Source organism: Perognathus longimembris, chromosome 11 (genome assembly GCF_023159225.1).
Source record: "Perognathus longimembris pacificus isolate PPM17 chromosome 11, ASM2315922v1, whole genome shotgun sequence".
Classification (NCBI taxonomy): domain Eukaryota; kingdom Metazoa; phylum Chordata; class Mammalia; order Rodentia; family Heteromyidae; genus Perognathus; species Perognathus longimembris.
In genome coordinates this window covers 50,350,863-50,373,702 of record NC_063171.1, presented here as the reverse complement: position 1 = coordinate 50,373,702, position 22,840 = coordinate 50,350,863, and the positions used below count along the sequence as shown (strand labels likewise).

At 38.0% G+C, this 22,840-nt stretch overlaps 1 protein-coding gene across 1 annotated transcript in view; it reads right to left on the bottom strand.

The window, feature by feature from the left end:
• Ush2a (usherin) overlaps positions 1–22,840 on the bottom strand; it is a 618,626-nt gene that overhangs the window by 359,643 nt on the left and 236,143 nt on the right. The window contains exons 22-29 of the mRNA XM_048356772.1: positions 21,645–21,771; positions 20,026–20,127; positions 18,720–18,899; positions 16,946–17,076; positions 14,197–14,470; positions 9,123–9,326; positions 8,946–9,026; positions 6,314–6,514 (exon numbers count right to left, since the gene is read on the bottom strand). Coding sequence (XP_048212729.1) covers positions 6,314–6,514; positions 8,946–9,026; positions 9,123–9,326; positions 14,197–14,470; positions 16,946–17,076; positions 18,720–18,899; positions 20,026–20,127; positions 21,645–21,771 — 1,300 coding nt within the window. The remainder of the gene's footprint in view (positions 1–6,313; positions 6,515–8,945; positions 9,027–9,122; positions 9,327–14,196; positions 14,471–16,945; positions 17,077–18,719; positions 18,900–20,025; positions 20,128–21,644; positions 21,772–22,840) is intronic.

Here is a 22,840-nt window from a genome sequence, read left to right as displayed (position 1 = left end):
AAAGGACCCTCAGTCCCATCCTTCCAGGACACGTCTGCCTTTCACTATCTGGCCCACTGACTTTCTATTACAGAACCAGCTTGAAACACTGGGTAACAGGCAGATTCTAAAATCCTAGCACAAAATCTTGTATCAGGGCTGGTTTTTAAGTAATGTGGGGATGTTTCATGACCAACAAAATTAAGTCACTATGATACATTGCAGGAGAGAGAGAAAAATCAGAGAGGTTTTCAGACCATAGCACTTTTTGTACATAAATGATAAATGTCCTAGTGGGGCACCAGTGGCTCACACCTGTATTCTTAGCTTCTCAGGAGGCTGAGATCTGAGGATTGCAGCTCGAAGCCAGCCTGAGCAGAAAAGTTCATTAGACTTTCTTAGTTGAATGGAGATAAGTTTCCAATTAACCACCAGAAAATTGGAAGTGGTGCTGTGGTTCAAAGTGGTGGAATGCTAGCCTTGAGCGAAAATGCTCGGGACAGAGCCCTGAGTTCAAGCTCCAGGACTGAAAAAAAATCAATCACTTAATTTTTTTCTGAATAATTACTTATTTATTGTCAAAGTGATGTACAGAGTGTTACAGTTTCCTATGTAAGGCAGTGGGTACATTTCTTTTACAATTTGTTACCTCCTCCCTCATTTCCCCCCTCCTCCCTTAATTTTTTTTAAAAAAGTCTTATGCAGATGAGGACTAAACTACTTTTGGTGGCACAAGCTTTATTATTAATTGCATTATTTCTCTATGTAAAAATAGATTCTATATAAATTTATATAAATAAAAATTCTATAAATTTAGATTTCCTGTATAATTTGTGGTATCATCTGAAACACTATTATTACTGGTTCATCTGCTAAACTATAATGAATATACATATATAAGTATAAATGCATACACATATAAATATATATATACATTTGTACTTATAAATATATATTTTTATATATATGTGGTCTGACTGAGGAAGGAGTAAAATGCTTATATTTTAGTTCAATGTAATGCAACAATAATATTGAGAAATCATTTTCCACTTACCAGTCAGAACCCTAGCCCTATGCTGGGTGCTATACTAATTACTCTGATAATTAATTTGACAGGTTTAAACATATTTGAAAAATAATTGTGTACTTGTGAGCTCTTGAATATCTCTCATCCTTGACCTAATTTCCAATCAAACTGTGATGTCCTTTTCTGAGTAGCCCTTAGTTTAGGGGAAAATATGGCTGGGCTGTCTCCCTGGGCACCAGCTTTGCATGTTAACAGGGCTGCAGGGGAAAATCAGCAAAAGCTACATAGAGTTAATTGGAGTCCTTTGCAACAAGTCTACAGATACACAGGAGTGATCACTCTAGGGCTTTCTACCCTGAGGCTCCAGCTGAGGAAATGTACTCTAAAGAACACTTTGCTCTGCTCTCTGGCCTGGAGAGGGCACCGAATAGAGACCCAGTGGCCCACAGGGGCCCATTTGCTCCTGAGTCAGGCTGTTGACCCTTGGACTTTCCATTGCTGTGGGGAGTTACCTCATTTAATCTGCCCCTAACCAGATCCAGGAACAGTAAAAGATTCTGCTTTACTATTCCTCTCTTTCTCTTGGTTGATGTTCGTATTTTAATGATTGGCTTTTCTTGACTTTCTGCTTTCTTTTAAATTTGACTGGAATTTTCTACTTCCTCCTGATAATCATCACACAGTTTCTGTCATCTTATGATTTATTTTGCTATTATTACTTACTTTTTTAATGGTTATTATAGATGCATTACTTGAAATAATATCCTTTTAACTCCCCTCATCTCATATTTCAGGTTTCATTTGGGAAGGGGGATATGTCATCAGGATTTTTTGGATAAGACTGAAACTTGATCATGGATGTGAAATTCTTATTTTTCCTGTTCATGGTACTGCCCACTGTTGCCTGGACAAGGTTACCTGAGATCCTTTTCAACTACCAATGTCCATGCTACATTCCAGATTGATTACATCAGCTACTCTGTACATACACAAAGTTAGGATGGGGCCCATACAACTCACAGTACACCAATATTTGTGACTCACCACTTTAGAAGCCTTCCAATAAAATGACCAATTGCTTAAGAAGTACCTAGAAGTGGGCTGGGGATATAGCCTAGTGGCAAGAGTGCCTGCCTCGGATACACGAGGCCCTAGGTTCGATTCCCCAGCACCACATATACAGAAAACGGCCAGAAGCGGCGCTGTGGCTCAAGTGGCAGAGTGCTAGCCTTGAGCGGGAAGAAGCCAGGGACAGTGCTCAGGCCCTGAGTCCAAGGCCCAGGACTGGCCAAAAAAAAAAAAAAAAAAAAAGAAGTACCTAGAAGGATACCATGCAAAGACAAATACAACACCAGAAGCAGAATCCTAGGCAACCTCAATCTCTAGCTGGGTACAAAACAATTTCCAGCTCTCTGTCCCAGTATTTCTACACATTAATTATATGTAGAGTCCAGCCAAGTGCAGTGCTACACACTTATAAGCCCAGATACTGGAGAGGAAGATATGATGAGGATCACAGTTTGGAGCCAGCCTAATAAAAAAAAAGACAGTGAGACCTCATCTCAACAAATAAGTCAGGAATAGTGGTATACAACTGTCATACAAATTTAGATCTGCCTCAGGGTCAATGGAATGTGTAGATAGGGGTATCTATCTACGCATGCATGATAGACAGGCAGATAGGCAGGTACAGATAAATGAGATAGATAGATGAGAGACAGATAGATAGACAGATGATAGATAGATAGGTAGGTAGGTAGATATATAAATAGGTATTAGATTATCACAGTTCAAAGCTGGTCACAGGAAAAGGCAAGACCTATCTAGGGAAAAATAGGTAAACAAAAAATGTTGGGAACATTATTTATGAGGTAAACGTTTGCCTAGCAAGTACAAGGACAGGAAGTAGAAAGATTCTGTGGCAAATCACAAGACATTAATTATTCTGTAGCACAGACTCATGGCACAAGGAACAGAGAGCTGCGGCTAGACATGCATTGCAGGAGTCTGGAGAAGAGATGTGGTCATTGGTCTGTTCTTTAAGAAAGAGAAGGAGAAATGTAACAGTTGCCCGAGATAACCCAAGGACCAATGGGGATGTGAGGTGTGAAGGAAATGTGGAAAGACAAGAATAACTCTCATGCTCAAGCCAGTGGGTGGCTGGAGATGCTTTTTATTGATATTAGAGAGACAGAAGCATCAGGCATGGATACAGTAAATTCCGAAGTTGAGAAGCATTCATCTAGAAGTGTCAATGTGTCCAAACACCAGAGGATGGAGGCATTTGAACGTTGAGGTGAGAGGTGCAGTTCAGAAGCATCATCTCTGTAGAAATAAAGGGCTCATCGAAGAACAGGTGAGCATTTGACTGTGTGGATGTTGTTGTAAAGTGTTCACTGAATATGAATATGTGCCTCAGGAAACATACAGTGCCAAGTATAAAGTAAAAAGAGTAGGGACAGTGTGCCTAGCTGCATTCTACCTGAAGAATGTACGTAAGTGGAGAGGAGGGAGCAACAGGAGAGGATTTTACATGAACAGGTATGTGTGTGTGTGTGTGGGTGTGTGTGTGTATGTGTGTGTGTGTGTGCATGCGCACCAATAATACTGGAGCTTGAACTCTAGGACTCACTCTGATTTGACGTTGCCATTTATGGTTGATGCTCTACCACTTGAATCACCTCTCCACTTTCAGCTGTTGGCTGATGAACTGGAGATAAGTATATCAAAAATTTATAGACCCAGGCTGGCTTCAAACCATTATCCTTAGATCTGAATCTCCTGAGTAGCTAACATTATAAGATTTTAAATTTGGCTTGGGTTTGCTTTTAAGAGTAAGAAAACATAGAGTCTGAATCTGGAAAGGATCCACCACGAGCAATGTTTCTCAAATTCACTCCTGCATCAGTCAGCGAAGGCTGGTTCAAACAAGGACTGCTGACTGCAGGATAGAGTTTCTAGTTCCAAAGGTGTACAGTGGGACAGAAAATGGTAACAACATGCTTTCAGGTGAAGGTCTTGGCAATCATTCTGAGGCCATGCTCTGGTGCAAAAGAGTGAGGTTAACAAATAATGAAGAAGAAAAGTTATTATTAATTTCTCTGAAATAGAGATAGGGTCTTGTAATTTTTAAAGTTTTACTTTTAGGAAGACTGAAATAACAGAAAGGTAAGTGTGATAACTGAGTAGAAGATAATCATGAAAATCAAATGGTCATAAGAACCTACATGTGCCAGAAATGTTGTTTTTTTTTTGAGTCTTGTAGCACATATTAATTCATTTAACTCTTAATAACAACTTCATCAGGCCCCAAAATGCAATTAATATGTACATTTTGAAGCAACCAAGTAACAAGAATCCTGAAATAAAAAACAGATTCTGTTTTCATTTCTGGTATCTAATTTGCTCTAAAATATAAAACCATCCGGTGAGTGGGAGGAGGAAGGGACATGAACATTTGGATAGTTAGGAAAAAATGCAAAATATTTAAGGAGCAGAGTGGGAGTGGCAGCTTCTTATAGAAATATTTTAGGTTTGGTGCTGTCCATTTCTGTGGGCCCATTTGAAATTGAGGACTGAGGACTATGTAGTGATAATCTTTTCAACAGCTTCTAGCCTGATTAGCTTAGCTGCCTTTGAAAGATGGAAGAGAGTAAATGGACTACTTCATAAGGTTACGTTTTTAATTAGAAAGTTAAAAGAGGGAAGAATGAAATGGGTGGTATATGTTTCAGTGTAAAAACGGCTCTCTACTTAAACTATAGATTCTAAGATTTCTATTTATTTATTTTTGCCAGTTCTGGGCCTTGAACTCAGGGCCTGAGCACTGTCCCTGGCTTCCTTTTGCTCAAGGCTAGCACTCTGCCACTTGAGCCACAATGCCACTTCTGGCCATTTTCTATATATGTGGTGCTGGGGAATCGAACCCAGGGCTTCATGTATACGAGGCAAACTCTCTTGCCACTAGGCCATATTCCCAGCCCCAGATTCTAAGATTTCTAAAGCAGAAGTAAACAAGAGAATTGAGCAATAGATACATTGGAAAGAGGAGAGATGACATTTAAGGTTATCCTCATATACACATGATGATGGCATGAATTATAACATTTATAGAAGAGATTTTGTAATCAAATTTGATACATTTAATCTTTCTTTCTTTTGGACAAGGACTTCGATGTGGCTTTGCATTTAAATGTACTTCAACATTACATAGGGCTGAACACAGCTCTCCCTGCTTGTGGGCCATGGTGGTAGGGTGGGTGAGTGTGTTCCACACTAATCATTGTGCATGGCATACAGTACTGTGAGAAATTGATTCAATGATTTGCCAGTCAAACTGCTGGGGCTCTCATGCTCCTCCACCCCAAGGTAATTAGCTTAATCAGCAATTTTACAATAAGTAATGGTGCTTTGAACTTGGGCGAATCCCAAAGAGTAAAGTTTTCCATGGTAAAATCAGATAGCTCTTCTTGAATATGGATATAGTTACGGAACCCTCAAAAATATCCACAGAATATTCAGGGGCCACAGTGCCCTAGGACTTAGTTTATTGAGGAACACAGAGAGTCTATGCAATTTGTACAATTATTCTTTTTCATCTGAGACAGACAGACAGGCAGGCAGACAGACAGGTAGACAGATAATAGATAAATAATGACAGATGGTTGTTTGCTTTTTCTCTTCTTTCTCTCTCTCTCTCTCTCTCTCTCTCTCTCTCCTGCTTCTACTGGGGATTGAACTCAAGAACTGAGTGTTGCCCCTCAGCTTTGTTGTTGTTGTTTTTTTGCTCAAAGGCAGCACTTTACCACTACAGTCACAGGTGCACTTTTGACTTTTTAGTGGTTAACTGGAGATAAGAGTCTCATGAACTTTCCTATGCAGGCTGACTTTGAGTCACGTTTCTCAGGTGCTAGCTTCCTGAATAGGGAGGGTTACAGGTGGGAGCCCCAGCATGAGAGCCCCAGCAGTTTGACTGGCAAATCATTGAATCAATTTCTCACAGTACTGTATGCCATGAAGAATGATTAGGGTGGAACACACTCACCCACAAAGCTGGATGCTTGTTTTTGCTTTTTAATCTTTGCTTTTTGAGCCTCACTGGAGCCCAGGCTAGCCTCCAAGTAGAAGTCCTCCTTCCATTGCCTGCGAACATTGCACGCATGTTGCCATGATGTTCTGGCTCATGCTGTCGTCTTTAATCATGGAAAACACATGTGTATTGAAGGTATTTGGGGAGGGAAAACTTGCAGAACAGTTTGATCAAAACTCAAGGGAAAGTGAAGCAGATTGACTCCATAATGGGCCTACCTGTCCCTGTGAGGGGACTGGTACAGACAAACTCAGTCTGGGCCGTGGGCATCTGCGAAGAACGAGGGTCACCCTCACTATATGCTTTCAGGATGTATTTCTCAAGTACACCGCTCACCACAACCGGTTCATCCCAGGTCACTTCAAGCTTATATCCGTTTATACTTCGAACTCTTGAGGGAGTTGGCACACTTTGTGGAGCTGTGAAAGAATCAAAGAGAAAATGGCAGCTCTGAGAAGACAATTGCCCCTATTCTTCACTTTTAATGGCCGCAGTAAATCAGACCCAGCCATTAGCATAAATACAATTTATTAGAGTTGTAACTTTTCAGCATTGATTTAATATGACTGCACATCTTGAGCCATTCAGTTTAAGCAATATTTCAAAAACCATCAAAACTCAATTGACATACATTCTTTTCAGTCTTGTCCATGTTTTCCAAAAACAGTTAAGGTATCTGATGTAGTGAAACATCTCTCGCAAAGACAGTGGTGGAAATAGTCAGAGAACACTTTGGAGCAGTTTAATTATATCCCCTTCGAAAGCCAAGTAATTAGACTGTTAATATACACAGTGCTTTGACACTTTTATATCTTCCACACATTAGCCAAAAAAGAAAAAAAAAAGTCATTGTGGTTTTTGTATGTGAATAGCTGACCCCACCTTTCCAAATTCAGTTGCTTTCCAGTTAATTTTTTTTCTTAAATCAAAATAATTTTCAGGTAACATTCTCTTTAGAATTTTCTCAAAACAATAATACAAAATAGTTGAAGTAAACTGCAACATTTCACCTGCCAGCATCCCCCTACATTTCAAAAACCCATCACCTTCACAACTTATTAGATAGTTTGACTGTTTCTTTGTTGATCAGTTGCAACTTCATCACAGCCGCCTGCATGGGGACACAAAGAAAGAGCTCAAGGAATTAGTGGCAGGATGATGGATGGAGGGCCAGTGTTAACTGCCTGTGGGCGCCTGAGCCCTGTGGGTGGACTATCACTATTACACTGGCTTTCCCACTCCGGTATCTTCCTCCTCCCATTTCCTTTTCTGACCCATCAACAAGGGCAGCTTTCAGGGAAACAAAGTCAAGATAGAGGAAGAGAGGACACAGAGACCAGTTATGGGTCGGGAGAACACACAGCCGACCTGATCGAGTCATAGATAAAGGGATGGTGAGAAAGGCGTTGATTTTATTAGTTCTGAAATGTGGTACAGGACAAAGTACAGTACTAACAGATGGTCTTCTCATAAGGGACAGAGCAAAACTGACTCAAAAATAATTAAATAGTGCAATTATTCTCTAACCCCTGGGAGCATGTAGCTGCTTGGTGCTGTGGTCAGACTGTAAATATGAATTTATGGCACACAACTTTGTGGTCCGATCATTACTATAAATTCAGAGCTCTATTTGCATGCATTTAAAATGAATACTAGCATTCTGTAAATAACAAACTTTCTAGATACCTATTTAAATTGCTCACATATTCAAAGCAGGCTTTATAGTTGAAAAGGTTGAGGAACATGAAATAGAGATAGAAAACATCAGTAACAAATGAATATTTTATATCAGAGTTGTTTTTTCCCAGTTTTTGAACTTGAAAAAGATTTTTTAAGAAATCATACAGCTCACTGTCTTCCCTATAAATAGATGATTATTTAAATCATTCTGGAAAAAAAGCATCAACTTCTTTTGCAAAATTGATAGGCAGAGAGCCTAGAAAGCTATTGTTAGTAGCCAACTAAGTATTCCCATATCTTTTTAAATTAAGAAGATTCCTTAGTAAAAATATGTGGGGATAAATTGAAAGTATTGATAAATATAAGAGAATATCAAGATGATAAGCATCTTTTGATAGGTTGTTGATTGCTGGATGAACAGTAACCATTCCAAATACACAAGGGACAACTATTTGAAGACATCTTTTTCTGTAAGTATCTGACCCTAACAGGTAAAATGCTACTTATTTATAAAACTCTTTGGGATAAAATGCCTTTCAGCAATGCTATTATGGAAAACAATATTTTCATTACCATCAGATGTACAAAAAACCTGGTTATTAGCCAGTTTGTCTGAGGTTAGATCTAATATACTTTAATGCCTTGTTGTTTCTTTTCCAACTCAAACAACAAAATTAAATGGCTTTCAATTTCTCTCTCAGGAGAGTCATTATACGATTCTCAAGTTGACACCATAGCAAATATTTGCAATGATGTGTTAACAGATGCATCTGTTTCCAACTAAGTTCAAGTTTCAAAAGTACCCTTGCAAGAGTCAGTGGGTGCTCCCTCTCTAATGCGGTCTGTGCTTTTGATCTCAAACTCTTAGGATCTATACTTTTCTTCATGTTTCTTTCCAATCTTGGACAGAGTGCGGTAGGTGGAGCCTATCCTTAAGATATCAGAATTTCCTTTCTGCACATCTAAAGAGGAAAGTATCACATCTTAGCAATTATCAGCCAAGACTCCTGAAAAACACAAAGCACTGATCTGCCTTTTAGCCATTAATCTTTTCCAAGCCAAGACCTCCTAGTTCACAAGATTCCAAAAGCACTTGGGTTTCATGGCCACAGTCTTCTCTTTACACACACATAGAAACATACATATATTTTAAGATTAAACAGAATTTACCTGTTCCTGTGGTACGCCCCCGACTCCAATTGCTAAATCCCGAACCTCCTTCATGGGACGCTACGAGTCGATAAAGGTATTCTTAAAAGTGAAACGAGAAATCGAAAAATTAAATGAGTCCTCTTACAGACTTAACTGGAGACAGGTAGCGTTAAATTTGGGCACCTCCACCATTACCTGTAAAGGGATGGAGCCCGTGCTCATAAACACTCTGCTCTCCCCCCTGGTAAACCAGGATGGAGTTATTTCCCCTGCAGTTACGAGCGATGTCAGTTGATAGGCATCCATCCAGATTGACTGTGACAGCGCTGCTGGACACAGATGCCAAGTTAACGACAGCACCCCGTGCAAATGTAACATCCTTCATGCAGCCACCGAAACCTAGCAAATAGTAAGGGATTAGTATCACATCAAGAGCTGCAGTCATTAATTTCCAGTCAGTTCGATCCTCTGCAGTTCTCTGTTTATTTGGGGGAGGGCAGGGTCAGTTGGTGACAATTATTAAACTTCTAAGTCTGGTGCAGGAAACCTTTGATAGCTTCTGCTGAATTTTTTTTTTAATCCAGCTAAGTTGTTGCAAGGAAACAGTGATCTTGCTGGAACCTTCAAAATGCATATGGGGATAATTATTAGAATGCAACTCTTATTTTGTTTACTTAATTAATTTTACATGTGTTAGTCTATATTTTTTCTAAATTCTGTTTCTTATCGTGGAATCAATTTCAGTGCATCACACAGTATGGTAAGGCTATTTCTACGTGTCCCTGAGTTCTGGAAAAAACAAGTTACTATAGAAGTTAGTCTCTATTAAGTATTAAACTATACTATTTAAATTTGCATAATTATTCAGCCATTTCATTTGAAGAAAATATACTCTTGGGGATTTTATGCAGAATAAAACGAGACAGAACAGAGTTTCAGCATATGTTAGAATCCTTTAACACTGCCATGAGTTATGCTGTAATTATTTCAGGGTACTGTATAGAATGTTGAAGACACTTTCCTTCTAAATGTCTCTGCTTGGATTCACGTTCCTTTTGGCCTGATTGATCAATATTATAGGTCTATCTTAAACACACAGTAGGCTCACAATCAGTTGGGTGGATTGAATTGAAGCCAATATAGCTCAATATAAAAGCATTTGCTGGAAAAGTCAGAAGGAAATAATTCTCAACTTTCATCAGTAGTAATTTTCTGGTGGCAAGTAGTCAAATTATCTAACTTCTCTGAGCCTGTGTTTTCTTTTTTTTTGCCAGTCCTGGGGCTTGGACTCTGGGCCTGAGCACTGTCCCTGGCTTCTTTTTGCTCAAGGCTAGCACTCTGCCACTTGAGCCACAGCGCCACTTCTGGCCATTTTCCGTATATGTGGTGCTGGGGAATCGAACCCAGGGCCTCATGTATATGAGGCAGGCACTCTTGCCACTAGGCCATATCCCCAGCCTGAGCCTGTGTTTTCCTACCAACAAAATGATATGGGTAGAAAAGCAGATTTGGCAAACTTATAAAAGCTGTTGGTTCATCAACATGGAGAGACAAAAGGTGACAGGTGAACTAATGCAATAGCAATACTTACAAAATTAGATGCTGCAAACCAGCTGTACAACTCACAGAAGAAGAGAGGAGAATTGTGGAAGGGGGAAATAGGGAGAAAAATGAGGGAGGAGGTAACAAGTTTGATAAGAAATGTACTCACTGCCTAATGTATGAAACTGTAACCCCCTCTGTAGATCACTTTGACAATAAATAAGGTAAAAGATTTTTTAAAAAATGTAAAAAGCTGTTGGTAGAAATATCACATGACTTTGTGGAGTCTCAGTCTAACAACATGGCAAGAGTCCCTGGAGGTAGATGATGGAGCCAGTTGGAGCACCATATTCATGTATTTTTGCTACCAGAACTGTACATGCAAAAATGAAGACAAAGGGTACATCTTAGAGGATTTAGATTTCACTACAAGTTTCAAACATTAAAAATGAATTCACAAGATTCATCAATTTGGCAAATATAACAGAGATGGCTGTATCTGTTCAATTTGCAGATGAAGATCATCAATTTGCAGATGAAGATCTAACTCCATAGTTTTCTTAAATGAGGTTTATAAGCCATAACCACTCCTTCTAGAAAAATAGTATCTGGCCTCAGGCTTCACAGGGGAATCTATGAGTTCTTCTCACTACAGCCATCTTACAGTGGATGTGCTGCTCTGTCAAGCCAAGTTTGCTTTGTTCTTTCAAATCTACCACCTCTCCCTGACAGACTTTGGGACTTGAATGAATGATAGCCTAAGAAGAAGGGAATTCAATTTTTTTTTTTTTTTTTGTCAGTCCTGGAGCTTGAAGTTGGCCTGGGCGCCATCCCTGAACTTTTGTGCTCAAGGCTAACTAACGCTCTACCACATTGACCCACAGCTCCATTTCTAGTTTTGTGATGGTTAACTGGTGATAGAGTTTCATGGACTTTCCTGCCTGGGCTGACTTGAATGGCAATCCTCAGATATCAGTCTTCTGAGTAGCTAGGATCATAGGCATGAGCCACTAGTGCCTGGCTGAAAGGAAATATTTTAGAGAGGAATTGAGAGTTCTCTTTTTGTTTTTAGTTTTTTCATGAGAAGCAAAAAGTTCCCCTACTTTTCTTAACTTCCCACCCCTGAAGCTTCTAAATAGCTTAAAAAAATTACTCAGAACTCCAAGTGGACAAATCAGGAAAACACATTTTTCTAAGCAAAGCAGTGATTTCTGATTTCACTCCCTTACTCTCTTCTGGGTGCACAGTCAGACCTAACCTACATACAGATGAGCTGGTACTTATGTATTAAGACACGTTCTCCTGATCTGACATGTCACATCTTAGGCAAATTATGTTGTCCAGCATTTCCAGCACAAAGAAGAATATTAATGTTACATTTGATTCAAAGGAAGAATACAATATTAATGGATAAGAAAGGTAGTACTCATAAAACCCCCACATAATGCCTCTGAGAAAAAGGTGCCAGTGGATAAGCATAGAAAGAAAAAGAAAACAGAAAAACTCTTAGAATTGCTGTGTATTAAAAGAAACATATTCAGTGGACATGAGTCTTTTGTTTCTTTATGAATATTCTTCCAGATGACTGCCAGAAATATCTGGTTTCCTATTGAGACCAGTGACTCTCAAAGCATCTGAGTCAAAATCATAAGGTATAAGTAACTCTGTGTGATTTTAATGACCTTGTTACAAAATTCTATTGATTCTTCACTAGTATATAATAATAATAATAATAATAATAATAATAATAATTAACCAGGTGCCAGTGGCTAATGTCTACAATCCTAGCAACTTAGGAGGCCAAGGCCTAAGAATTACTCTTCAAAGCCAGCCTAGAAAGGAAAGTCTGTGAGATTCTTTTCTCCAATTAACCAGCAAAAAGGCAGGGTGGAGTTTTGGCTCAAGTAGAAGAGCGACAGCCTGAGTGATCACAAAAGTTAGGGGACAGCCAACAGGCCATGAGTTCAAGACTCAGTTCTAGCACAAAAGAATATTTGCTAATTTTCATTTCATAACATATCCTACCTTATCATAGTTCAATATTTTATCAGGGGTTTGAAAATCACTGACATGCAATAATAAAAATTTAGTATCTATCATAAATAAAATATCTTTCAATATCATAGACTTAGGCCTAGTGTAGGTAAAAATATTCCCCTTGGCTCTGTGTTGACGTTTACAATGTCATTATCTTACACTTCCATTTGTTTTTCTCCATGGATTTAGGACCATCAATAGTTACTGGTTAGGAATAATTCAAAAGCTGAAGGCTGAGTAGGCAGGTTGTTTTGTTTTTATCTCTGAGATGTAAACAGGATCAAATACTCTCATTCTTCTAAAGAGTTCTTTAGTCCTTGCTAACCTCAGAAACCTGAGAATCCAGGAGCCCTTGTATAGGAAAGTAATATTTTTCGCTGCAGCTACGTCTTAAATGCCTTGAAAATGTCATTACTGTCTTACACTCAGTTATTCATTAACTTCTTTCTGCTACCCTTCTAAAACTCTCCTTAGATCTTGCAGTATATTTTCCATTCAAAGGCATTTAAATCTTTATGTACTTACCAAATAGGCAAAGACTGCTTCGTGGAAATATTAACCATTCACGGTACATAGATTTTAAAAGGCACCGAGAATATTTTCCACATGGGAGCATGCCTGTCCACATGCTGGAGGGGACGGTGATCTCCCTCTCTTCCCAGTGAAGGATCTTAGGCCAATCCCCATAAAAGCAAATGCTGTTTTCAATAGTCTGGACTGTGCCACCAGGTTGCCTGAGACACAGGGCTTGGATGTCTGCTTCTGATCCATGTGAACTTGCTGCATATTACTTTCTGCTCCCACCTTTAGTTTCCTCAACTATAAAATGGGGTATGGAGTTACAATGCCTAACTCACCAGATTATTATTTTTTTTATGAAGAATCAAATCCTTCTTTCTTCATATAAAGGTCTCAGAATTGTGTCTGCCACATATACAACATTCAAATGTTTTTGGTTTGAGCCAGGGTCTCAATGACACAGCCCAGGCTACACTCAAACTCATGGTTTTCCTGCTCCAAGCCTCCGAAGTGCTCCGATGACAGACGTATGCCATCATACCCAGCTGCTTTATTGAAGTTAATAATTCCTCTAATTACATACAAACCTAGAAGAGGTAGGCTTGCATTACTTAAAAGTATTATGCCTCTTCCTTTCTTTGATGATTATTCATAATAAAAATGTATAAAATGTTCACATTAGGAATTCAAACTCACTCTTCTGTGACTTGTATATGTGACAACTCTATTGAAAATCATGGAGATTAGCATTTGTGTCCAAGTTAAACAAACAAATGCAATTAATTTTTCCCAGTTGTATACATGAATCAAATTTAACTTTTAACCTTAAATACAGAAAATGATCAGTGTCCAGAAAAACCAAAATCAGATATGTTTTCAAGACAACATGAGGAAATATATTTATATGTATACCTAAAATACAGTCAATTGTTTGCGCATTCTAGTATATATGTGATACATATATAACTATATATATAAATTATATTTTCTGATGTAGGAATAAATATGTTGATGATTTTAGTGGCACTGAAAGAAAATTACTTGAAAAAGTGATTTTTTTTTTTTCTGGGATACATGGTGCCCCTTAATGACAGTGAAATGGGTATCATCTTTTGCCTGAATAGATTGCCTGGTCTTGTAGGACACAAAAATTCCGCCAGAGGGAGTTTACCTTGCTCCAAATTCAAGTGTCTGTAGAAGTTCCTCAGCTCCTGTGGGATTCCTCCCAGGTACACAGATGAGTTCACCAGCAGTGGCTGGGCTCCAGCATCTGATGAATGCTCCACCACTTCATTCATGCTTGCTGATAGAATGGAACCCTCCCTTTTAATAGTTGCTTTATTCCACCTTCCATCACAATAAGATAGACCCAGCCAAAGCTCCACTTGTATTAGGGTAAAATTGGCATTTAAATGGAGGCTCAGTACTCCATTTTTCAGTTCCATCTGTTTCATATTTAAAAAAAAAAGAAAGAAAAAATAACTACTAAAAATGGCCATGTGGAACAGAGCAGAAGGTCAATTTCTTGCAGAAAAGCAAGAAATTTCCTTGAAAGTACTCTATAAAAACATTTTACGTTAGCCTAAGCTGAACTAAAGTACATAATGAAATACTTTGCAAGCTTACAATTGACATGAAGAATGGCACACTGAATCAAACAAATCCCTTCCCAGTGATAATTATGCTGCATGGTGTGTTGTTATGTTGGCCCATACTTAGCTTCAAACATAGTTAAGAGATTAAGTACTAGTGTAAGTGCCTGTATTACTGAAGAGAACAGACTAGCTTAAGCTATGACTATTTCTTAGATTTTAGAAAATGAGAAAACTACTACTTCCTAAGCCAATTTAATTTGGGTGAAAATATGACAAGACAATAAGAAAATGAAAATGTCTAAGTTGATGAAATATATTTTGACTGGTTTGGGGACTCAATTTCATAACTATAAGATATATTTTGAGTCAATATTTCAGCTTCACTCTAACTCTCTTACATAATGTCTTCTGCATGTATTCTTTTAGATTTATGCTTCATTTTCTAATATGAGCAGATATTATCCAAATTTCCATAGGAAAGGAAATACAATTCTATGATGTCCTTTGAAATGTTACATGATACTTCTCTTACTATTTTTTAAAATGGGTTTTATAAGTCAAATCAGCAGCCTGGGACAGTTGAAAATTTAAATCAGATCAGATTAACTATTATATTTTCTATGTAAATATCATCTTTATGAAGTCTTCCAGGCAAGCAGACAATAACCTTCATTCCATAAATATAAGGTTCTTCATGATGTTCATATGTCTGATATTTTAAGACAAAGGCAGTTCCCAAACATCACATTAGAAGCAGAGGTGAGCATGTGGGGTAAATGATAACCAAGGTTGTGATGGGTTACCATAGGAACAGAAAATAGATGGCCCTTCCACTCCCTAGGAATCAGGAAAGAATGAGAGTAAGGTTTGTAAACGGTCCTTCTAAGAGGGAATTTAACAGTCATAACACTATGGGGAATTTAGGTTTAAAGAAAGTTAAAATGTTAAGTAAGAGAGACTACAAAGGTTGGTGGGAGGTTAGACTCTTACTAAGTAGATAGGGGGCAGATTTTTGGAGGATTTTAAGCAGTATAGAAAAAGTTCATCTTTCTCTTCTTTTATCTGACAACAGAAAGCATATTTTTTCCATTGTTATCTTGTATCAAAAGTTAACCATGCCAGCCATTAGAAGTATGTTAAGTATGCTAAATAAACTAAGTAATCAGTAAACATGTGGAAAATTTCTGAAAGTTATTAAAATAAGGGCAATGATGATAGTAATAGAGGCAAGTCAACCAAAGAAGTACTTTACAAAAACAACGTGTCAGGACTAAATTAATAGATGAGTATATCAGATAAATGAAAAGAGTCACAGGTACCATCACAATGTTGGAGTAATTGGAATATTTTACTATAATCACCAAATTAAAAACATTCAAAAGGAAGACTGGTCTGGAGGCTGCTGCTGCAGAAGAATGTACTCATTGCAAACATACTAAGTTTGGAACATGAAAATAATCAGAAGAGACTTTTTAATGGAGAAGGTTGAACAAAATGGTGTGTGTGTGTGTGTGTGTGTGTGTGTGTGTGTGTGTGTGTGTGTGTGTGGTGTGGTAGTGGTGGTGGTAGTGGTGGATGTAGCCTTTAATAAGGCCAGTATTTAAAGGGGAAAGGTAGAGGAGAATTGTTTAAAAGAACAATAATCTTGGGGAAAGTAGAAGGATTTAATGCAAGTAGATAGACTTAATGAAAATCAATAGAAAGTTTGGAAAGGAGGTAGAAAAGAGACTGGTTTTTTTATTTAAGAGAGTGTTTAATAGGCATCAAATACAGGAATAAAAATATCTGTTGTGTTGGGAGTGTGAGAGGCACTAACAAATTTAGATAACTCTTTTGCAGTGGTGTGGAGTGGCCAGTCTGAAGACTGGTAGAAAATGAGAAACATGGGAATCTCAATGTCACCACAGTTGATGGCTTGAGTGTAAGAATATGTGTGTGTGTGTGTGTGTGTAAATGTACATACATTCATATATGTATGAATATATAGACATATGCCTTTGGCCCCATATCTAAAGATAATGAAAGAAATGACAATTTTCATATATTCAGAAACAAAATTAGATTTTAATTCCTTGTATCTAGTCTGTTTCTCTAAAATTACAATTTTCACAGAGCTAATTCTAGTTTTAAAAAATACCAGAGGTCTATGAAGCATTTTGAACATTTCAAAGGCTCTGCAACTAAAAATTACTTGAGGGTAAAGAATGCAAATAGAAGTGAGTCAGGAAAGAATCCACCATTCAACATTATGCCAAGACATGGGTTAGCCCTTTCAAATTTGGGTCTAATATTTTAAAGTCAACTTAATGAAATTCATTCACATACGGCCATATAGTCGGATCCATCTTCGTTGTAAATGAAAAGCAGCAATCCATTTAACTGGTCAGTTCTGAACTTCAGGGAGATCTCAAATTCTATCCCACCATGAAATATATTTGAGTGAAGTTCCAGGAACCCTTGACAGACAGGAGTATGTACATGTTAGCACCGATCCAGCCACATGGGAATGTCCTAAATCCAGGACATAAACTGTCATCATGTCATGACCCCACAGGACATGCAAGTGAATGCTATGAAACCCTTCTTGCAATTTTATTAGAAGTAGCAGAATGAACTCGGCAGAACTTTTGTTTGTTTGTTTGTTGCCAGTCCTGGGCTTGGACTCAGGGCCTAAGCACTGTCCCTGGCTTCTTTTTGCTCAAAACTAGCCCTCTGACACTTGAGCCACAGCGCCACTTCTGGCCATTTTCTATATATGTGGTGCTGGGGAATTGAACCCAGGGCTTCATGTATATGAGGTGAGCACTTTACCACTGGGCCATATTCCCAGTCCCTTGGCAGACCTTTGAAGAGGAAGCAATCTTCTCTTGATGTTATGTGACAATCTGCATCATCTAAGACAATTAGTGTTTCATAAAAGTCTTCACCATATATAGTTGTGTTGACTGAAAAGCTCAAAATAATGACTTTAATAACAAATGTGTACCCAGATCACTATACTGTTACTCCTAGAGGCTTTTCTATTATGACAACAGTTTAATTGTATAACCAAACAGATAAACGACATAGAAGACTGAGGTGGGCTCTCATTTGAAGAACCACCCATGTTCACCAATCTAATATTTTCCATTCTACCTCCCTTTCCTGGTGGCCATTAGGGAAAGGACCTGGCTGAGATGAAGACCAGGGCCCTAGACCTCACCTATTACTAACGTCCACCATTCCCACCTTTGTCATCCCACGGATGGATCTTTTCACTAGCTCTCCCTTAATGACCTACTTAACTCCTGATGTAGCTGAAATTTTACACTCCAGGAGTATTGCTTACCTACATAATTATCTGCATCATGAGTGAAATAGTTATTTATGAGTCAATCTAGAATCAATCTGGTAGTGGTACTGAGATTTCTACTGAGGGCTTTGTTCATGGTAGGCAGGTGTTCTAGCACTTGTTGTATACCCCCAGTCTTTGAAACATCATTCTGTTTTACAAACATCTTGTTTACAAACAAATATTTTTAATTAATAACTAAACCAAGAAGTGTATAGATCATTAGAATTATGACATATAGATACATATTTGTAGTTGTTATAATATATACTGGATATTTTGGAACTGTATTCGGGTACCATAAATAGGCACTGCTGTGACCCTAGTTTCACATGAGGTCAAAGTAAATTGAACAGGGCAATTAAATTGTGCCCCAAGTAAAACATGCATTGCTATAGTTAAGGTTTTCAATTTTTCACAGAGTCCTGTGTGTTAGCAGCTCTTTTTATAGGGCAGGGTAATGGGAAGGTAGTAGAATCCCTGAGAGGCAGGGCCTAGATCGCTGAAGGTATACCAATGAAAAGGGATCATGAAACCAGGACACTCTTTTCTCTTTTACTCCCTAATTTTGCCCATAATCTAACTATGTTTTTCTGCTTTGTGTGCATAAACCTGAGGCCACAGGACCAACAAATCATGGACTAGAACCTCCACGTGTGTTAGCCAACCTAAAGCTTTCGCCTTCAACAATTGATTTATAACAGTAAAGAGAAGCTGACTAACACAAGTTGAGGCAATCACCAAGGTATATGTCACACATAGCCTTACCTGATCCCAGGAACTGAACTCCTTCCTGTAATGAAGCAGGACACCCCTCCCAAATGTTACACACATTCACTTGCTCTTCAGAGCTCTGCCAATCCAGGGGTTCCCAGACAGCAGAGGGATTGTAATTCTTCATGAAATGCACATCCTTCAGACAGCCCACAAAACCCTTTTGGGTGATCTCTGTCAAAGTTGAAACATAAGAAGAAATGTACATAATATATTACATGACCTATTCTGAAAGATTCCTTGAAAGCAATTAAGTTTTATCTCTATTAAAGTAGAAAAAAGGGAGCAATAGCTCTTGCTACCTACTTCCTGGAATCCTCTAGTATTTCATGAAAATATCTTGCTATCACAGACAGAAAATGGTAGCTATTTTATGTTTAGCTCGGGATCATACCCATTATAACCAGACAGATATTTGCATATACATTAACAAAAGAACCCTTGTTTTTATTGTCTTTTCAACTAACAGAAATTCTGGAAGCTAAAGTATCCTAGGATTCTTTTTCTGATACTTCAAACATCTAGTGCAATAGCAACTACTGTTTGTTTGTTTTTTTTTAGGACTGAGAATCAGAGTTGATCTTAAATTTGGAACACTCGAGACCAGGTATATGTGAGATATAGAAGCACAGCAAATCTTGGATAATAGGAAGTGGAGAGAAAACTGAGAAAGCAAGGAAAACATCAACAAGAAAACATAGCATGTGTCCCTCAGGCCATGCACTTCCCCAAGGATGCAGAACAGGACATCATTTTGGAATGCTCGACTAAATGCGAGGGATGCCTTTGCACAGCACATATCTTAAGACAATTGGGTAAAAACGCTCTCTCTTCCAGACACATTTCTGCGAAGAAAACTCAAACTCAGTACATCTTCTTCCAAACTTTAACAAAAACTTGTTTGATATACAACCAGGATTCGGAGAGTACTGCTACCTAGGAACAAATTATATTTACCTGGGTCCTGACATGTATGTGAAATTTACATAGATACATTGTAACTTTCTGAGAAAGGCTTGTTCCTGTATCTTTCCAACCCGAATGAGGATTTAGGACAAAAAATATTCTACAATCATTGGATTTGTAAGAAGAACCAACCAACCAAACTAACTAGAAACATTAGCAATATATTTGAAGAGCAATTGTTTTCTGTTTAAAATTTGTATCAAGTTTTATTAGCTTTGTCTTATAGAATGTCTGCTTTTCTTGTGCAAAAAATAGAGAAATTACTGGATCACATGCTAATCATCATAAATGGACTCAAGTTTGTGTGATAGTACATACTTCTTATTGTACTCACCCAGATCCTTTCTGAGGATGGGGTAGCCTTGAGGTAGCCCTCCCACAAAGACACCTGTGTTATCTCCAATGACTGTACTACCATTCAGGCTGGTTGAGGAACCTATAGCAAAACCGATGAGAATTACAATGTCAACAGGATAATCAGTCGCTTATCTACTAATTTAACAATCTCTAAATTCCTTTAGTGAGTGTTGGGGCACTAGTTGGTCTTGGAGCTCTTTTCATATTACTGCCTATTCTTTCCATCACTTATTCTCTTCATTATCCTGACATTATGATATTGATATGATCCAGACCTCCTTCCTTCTTGGGCTTTTCCCTTTGTTAGAAGTGGATTTCTAAAGGTCTCCGTAGGGGTGAGAACCAGGCTGGACATGGGTTAAAAACTACCACAGGCGCAAAAAACAGAGGAACCTGGATTAGGGATGGCTTCTAGAAGATCCAGCTCACGGCCTTAGTCCCTCCTTCTTTGGGTGCAAAGGGAAATTTATTCACATGTTTCTAGAACCCAACACACTCTAGGTAGCCTTCCTTATCTCTGGGCTCTTGGTTTTAAATATCATTCTTAGCTAACAGCTCCCAATTGATATTTCTAATCTGCACTTCTTCCCAGAACTCAAACTTCTTAAGCTTGCTTGGTATCTTTACTGGAGGTCCTACAGATAAGCTAGACTTACATTTTCAAAACAAAACTCTGAGAATATTTCTCTGGATCTCCTACAAATCTCTTATACACCCTAGTTTTGGAAGTTTTCAAGTCTGTATCTTGGCTGGCTTGAAATTCGAATCCTCAAAGATCAGCCTCCTAAACATACAGGACATAAGTGTGAGCCAGTATTCCCAGCCCTGATTTTCCATTCTCAGAATTTTTTATCACTCGATACTAATATTTATTTATTTGTTTATTATTAATTTATTCAGTAATTCTCTTCACTCCCTTAAAATGTAAATGAGAAAGTTTGCTTTGCTGTTTGTATCCAGAGGACTTAGGACAATAGTAGAGCTCATTAAAATGAGTTAGATCCTAAATAAATAAAAGCTTGCATCATCATGCAATCTTGTAATTTCTAACATTACTTGAGCACAGCAGAGGAGTTGGATACAAAGACAGGATATAGATGCAAAGAATTCTATTAGTTATATAATTTGCAAAAAAGAAATCACCTTCTCCAAGCTTTGGTTTTCTCATCTCTAAGTTCAGATAACTGCTTTACTCTAGTTTATTTGCCTTTCAGAGGTCAAGAAACACAGAAGGCAACTGAGGCCTTTGGAAGTTGTAGAGGACACATAAGATACAGAACATGACCAATAGTGACTTTGCTCTATTGTTTTCTTTTACTGAAGCCCTGCATGGATGAACAACTGGATGCCAGAATTCATCACTATGAGAAAATCCCAAAGACAAATTAAACAGTTTAGGTGAAGTTTGATAGAAATCATGGTGAGAGGAAAGACAAAGAAGTAGATGAAACTAGAAATAAGTCAACATTAACATTATCACATTATCAGTAGAATGTATACCTATCTACCTCATCTATCAGTCTCTATCTATCTATCTATCTATCTATCTATCTATCTATCTATCTATCTATCTATCTATCTAAAAGAAGGACTTACCTATATACTGTCCATCCACAGTGATCTGACCAAAAGCCTGGTACCTAATAGCAATTATTTCATGCCATTTGCCATCATTATATTGTTTCCCACGATCATTTGTTGTGGTAACTTCTACTGATGAACCCTTAGGGGAATGAATGAATGAATGAATGAAAGTTTATATAAAAACATTTGCCTGGAAACTTACATATTTGTAACAAACCAGGTTAGAATTTTCACATTATAATCCTGTCAAAAAGCTTCCAAATTGGGGCTGGGGATATAGCCTAGTGGCAAGAGTGCCTGCCTCGGATACACGAGGCCCTAGGTTCGATTCCCCAGCACCACATATACAGAAAACGGCCAGAAGCGGCACTGTGGCTCAAGTGGCAGAGTGCTAGCCTTGAGCGGGAAGAAGCCAGGGACAGTGCTCAGGCCCTGAGTCCAAGGCCCAGGACTGGCCAAAAAAAAAAAAGCTTCCAAATTGAACTCAAGTTGATATCTACTATCTGAGGGCCTAGATAAGTGATGAATCATTAAGTCTACTGATGGTCTCTTAGGAGAAAGAATGAATGAGTGAATGAATAATGCCTCAATAAAAACACAGACAACGAGCATTTTGTATTTGTTATAAATCAAACTAAAAATTTTCACATTATCATCCTCTTAGGAAATTTTGAAACAGAACACAAGATTAAGGCTGCATATTTTAGTAATGTATATCTCTGAAAACCATAGTGGCCAATCCTGAGGAGAATTTATTGTGAAGGAAGTACCTCCTCACAAAGGCAGTTGCGTTTTAAGTAGTTACATTCATAAGCAAGGTACTGAAGTTTCCTACTCTAAAATGTTAGGCTCAAATTTTCATGGAAAAAAGAAATTTAAAAAGAAGATAAGAATTTATAAATAAATGAAGAGGGACTAACAATTTGTTCTATATGTAGAGAAATTTCAGGCAAACCAGTTTTCCTTTACATTCATGAAACAATAATAAAGAAATTAGATTCACATTAAAAACCAGATAGTAATGAATACATTGATCTTAAGTGTGGAGTCAAAAATAGTATACAGTTTTTGAAGTCTATTATTTACAGTCTGGCTAAGGTAATATTGTCATAACTAAAAACCTGTTGCTAGGATAGCTAAGACTTCACAAATGTCAGACACCAAGATTAGATATTAGCAAAAGGAAGTAAAGAGTAAGAAAATAGTGA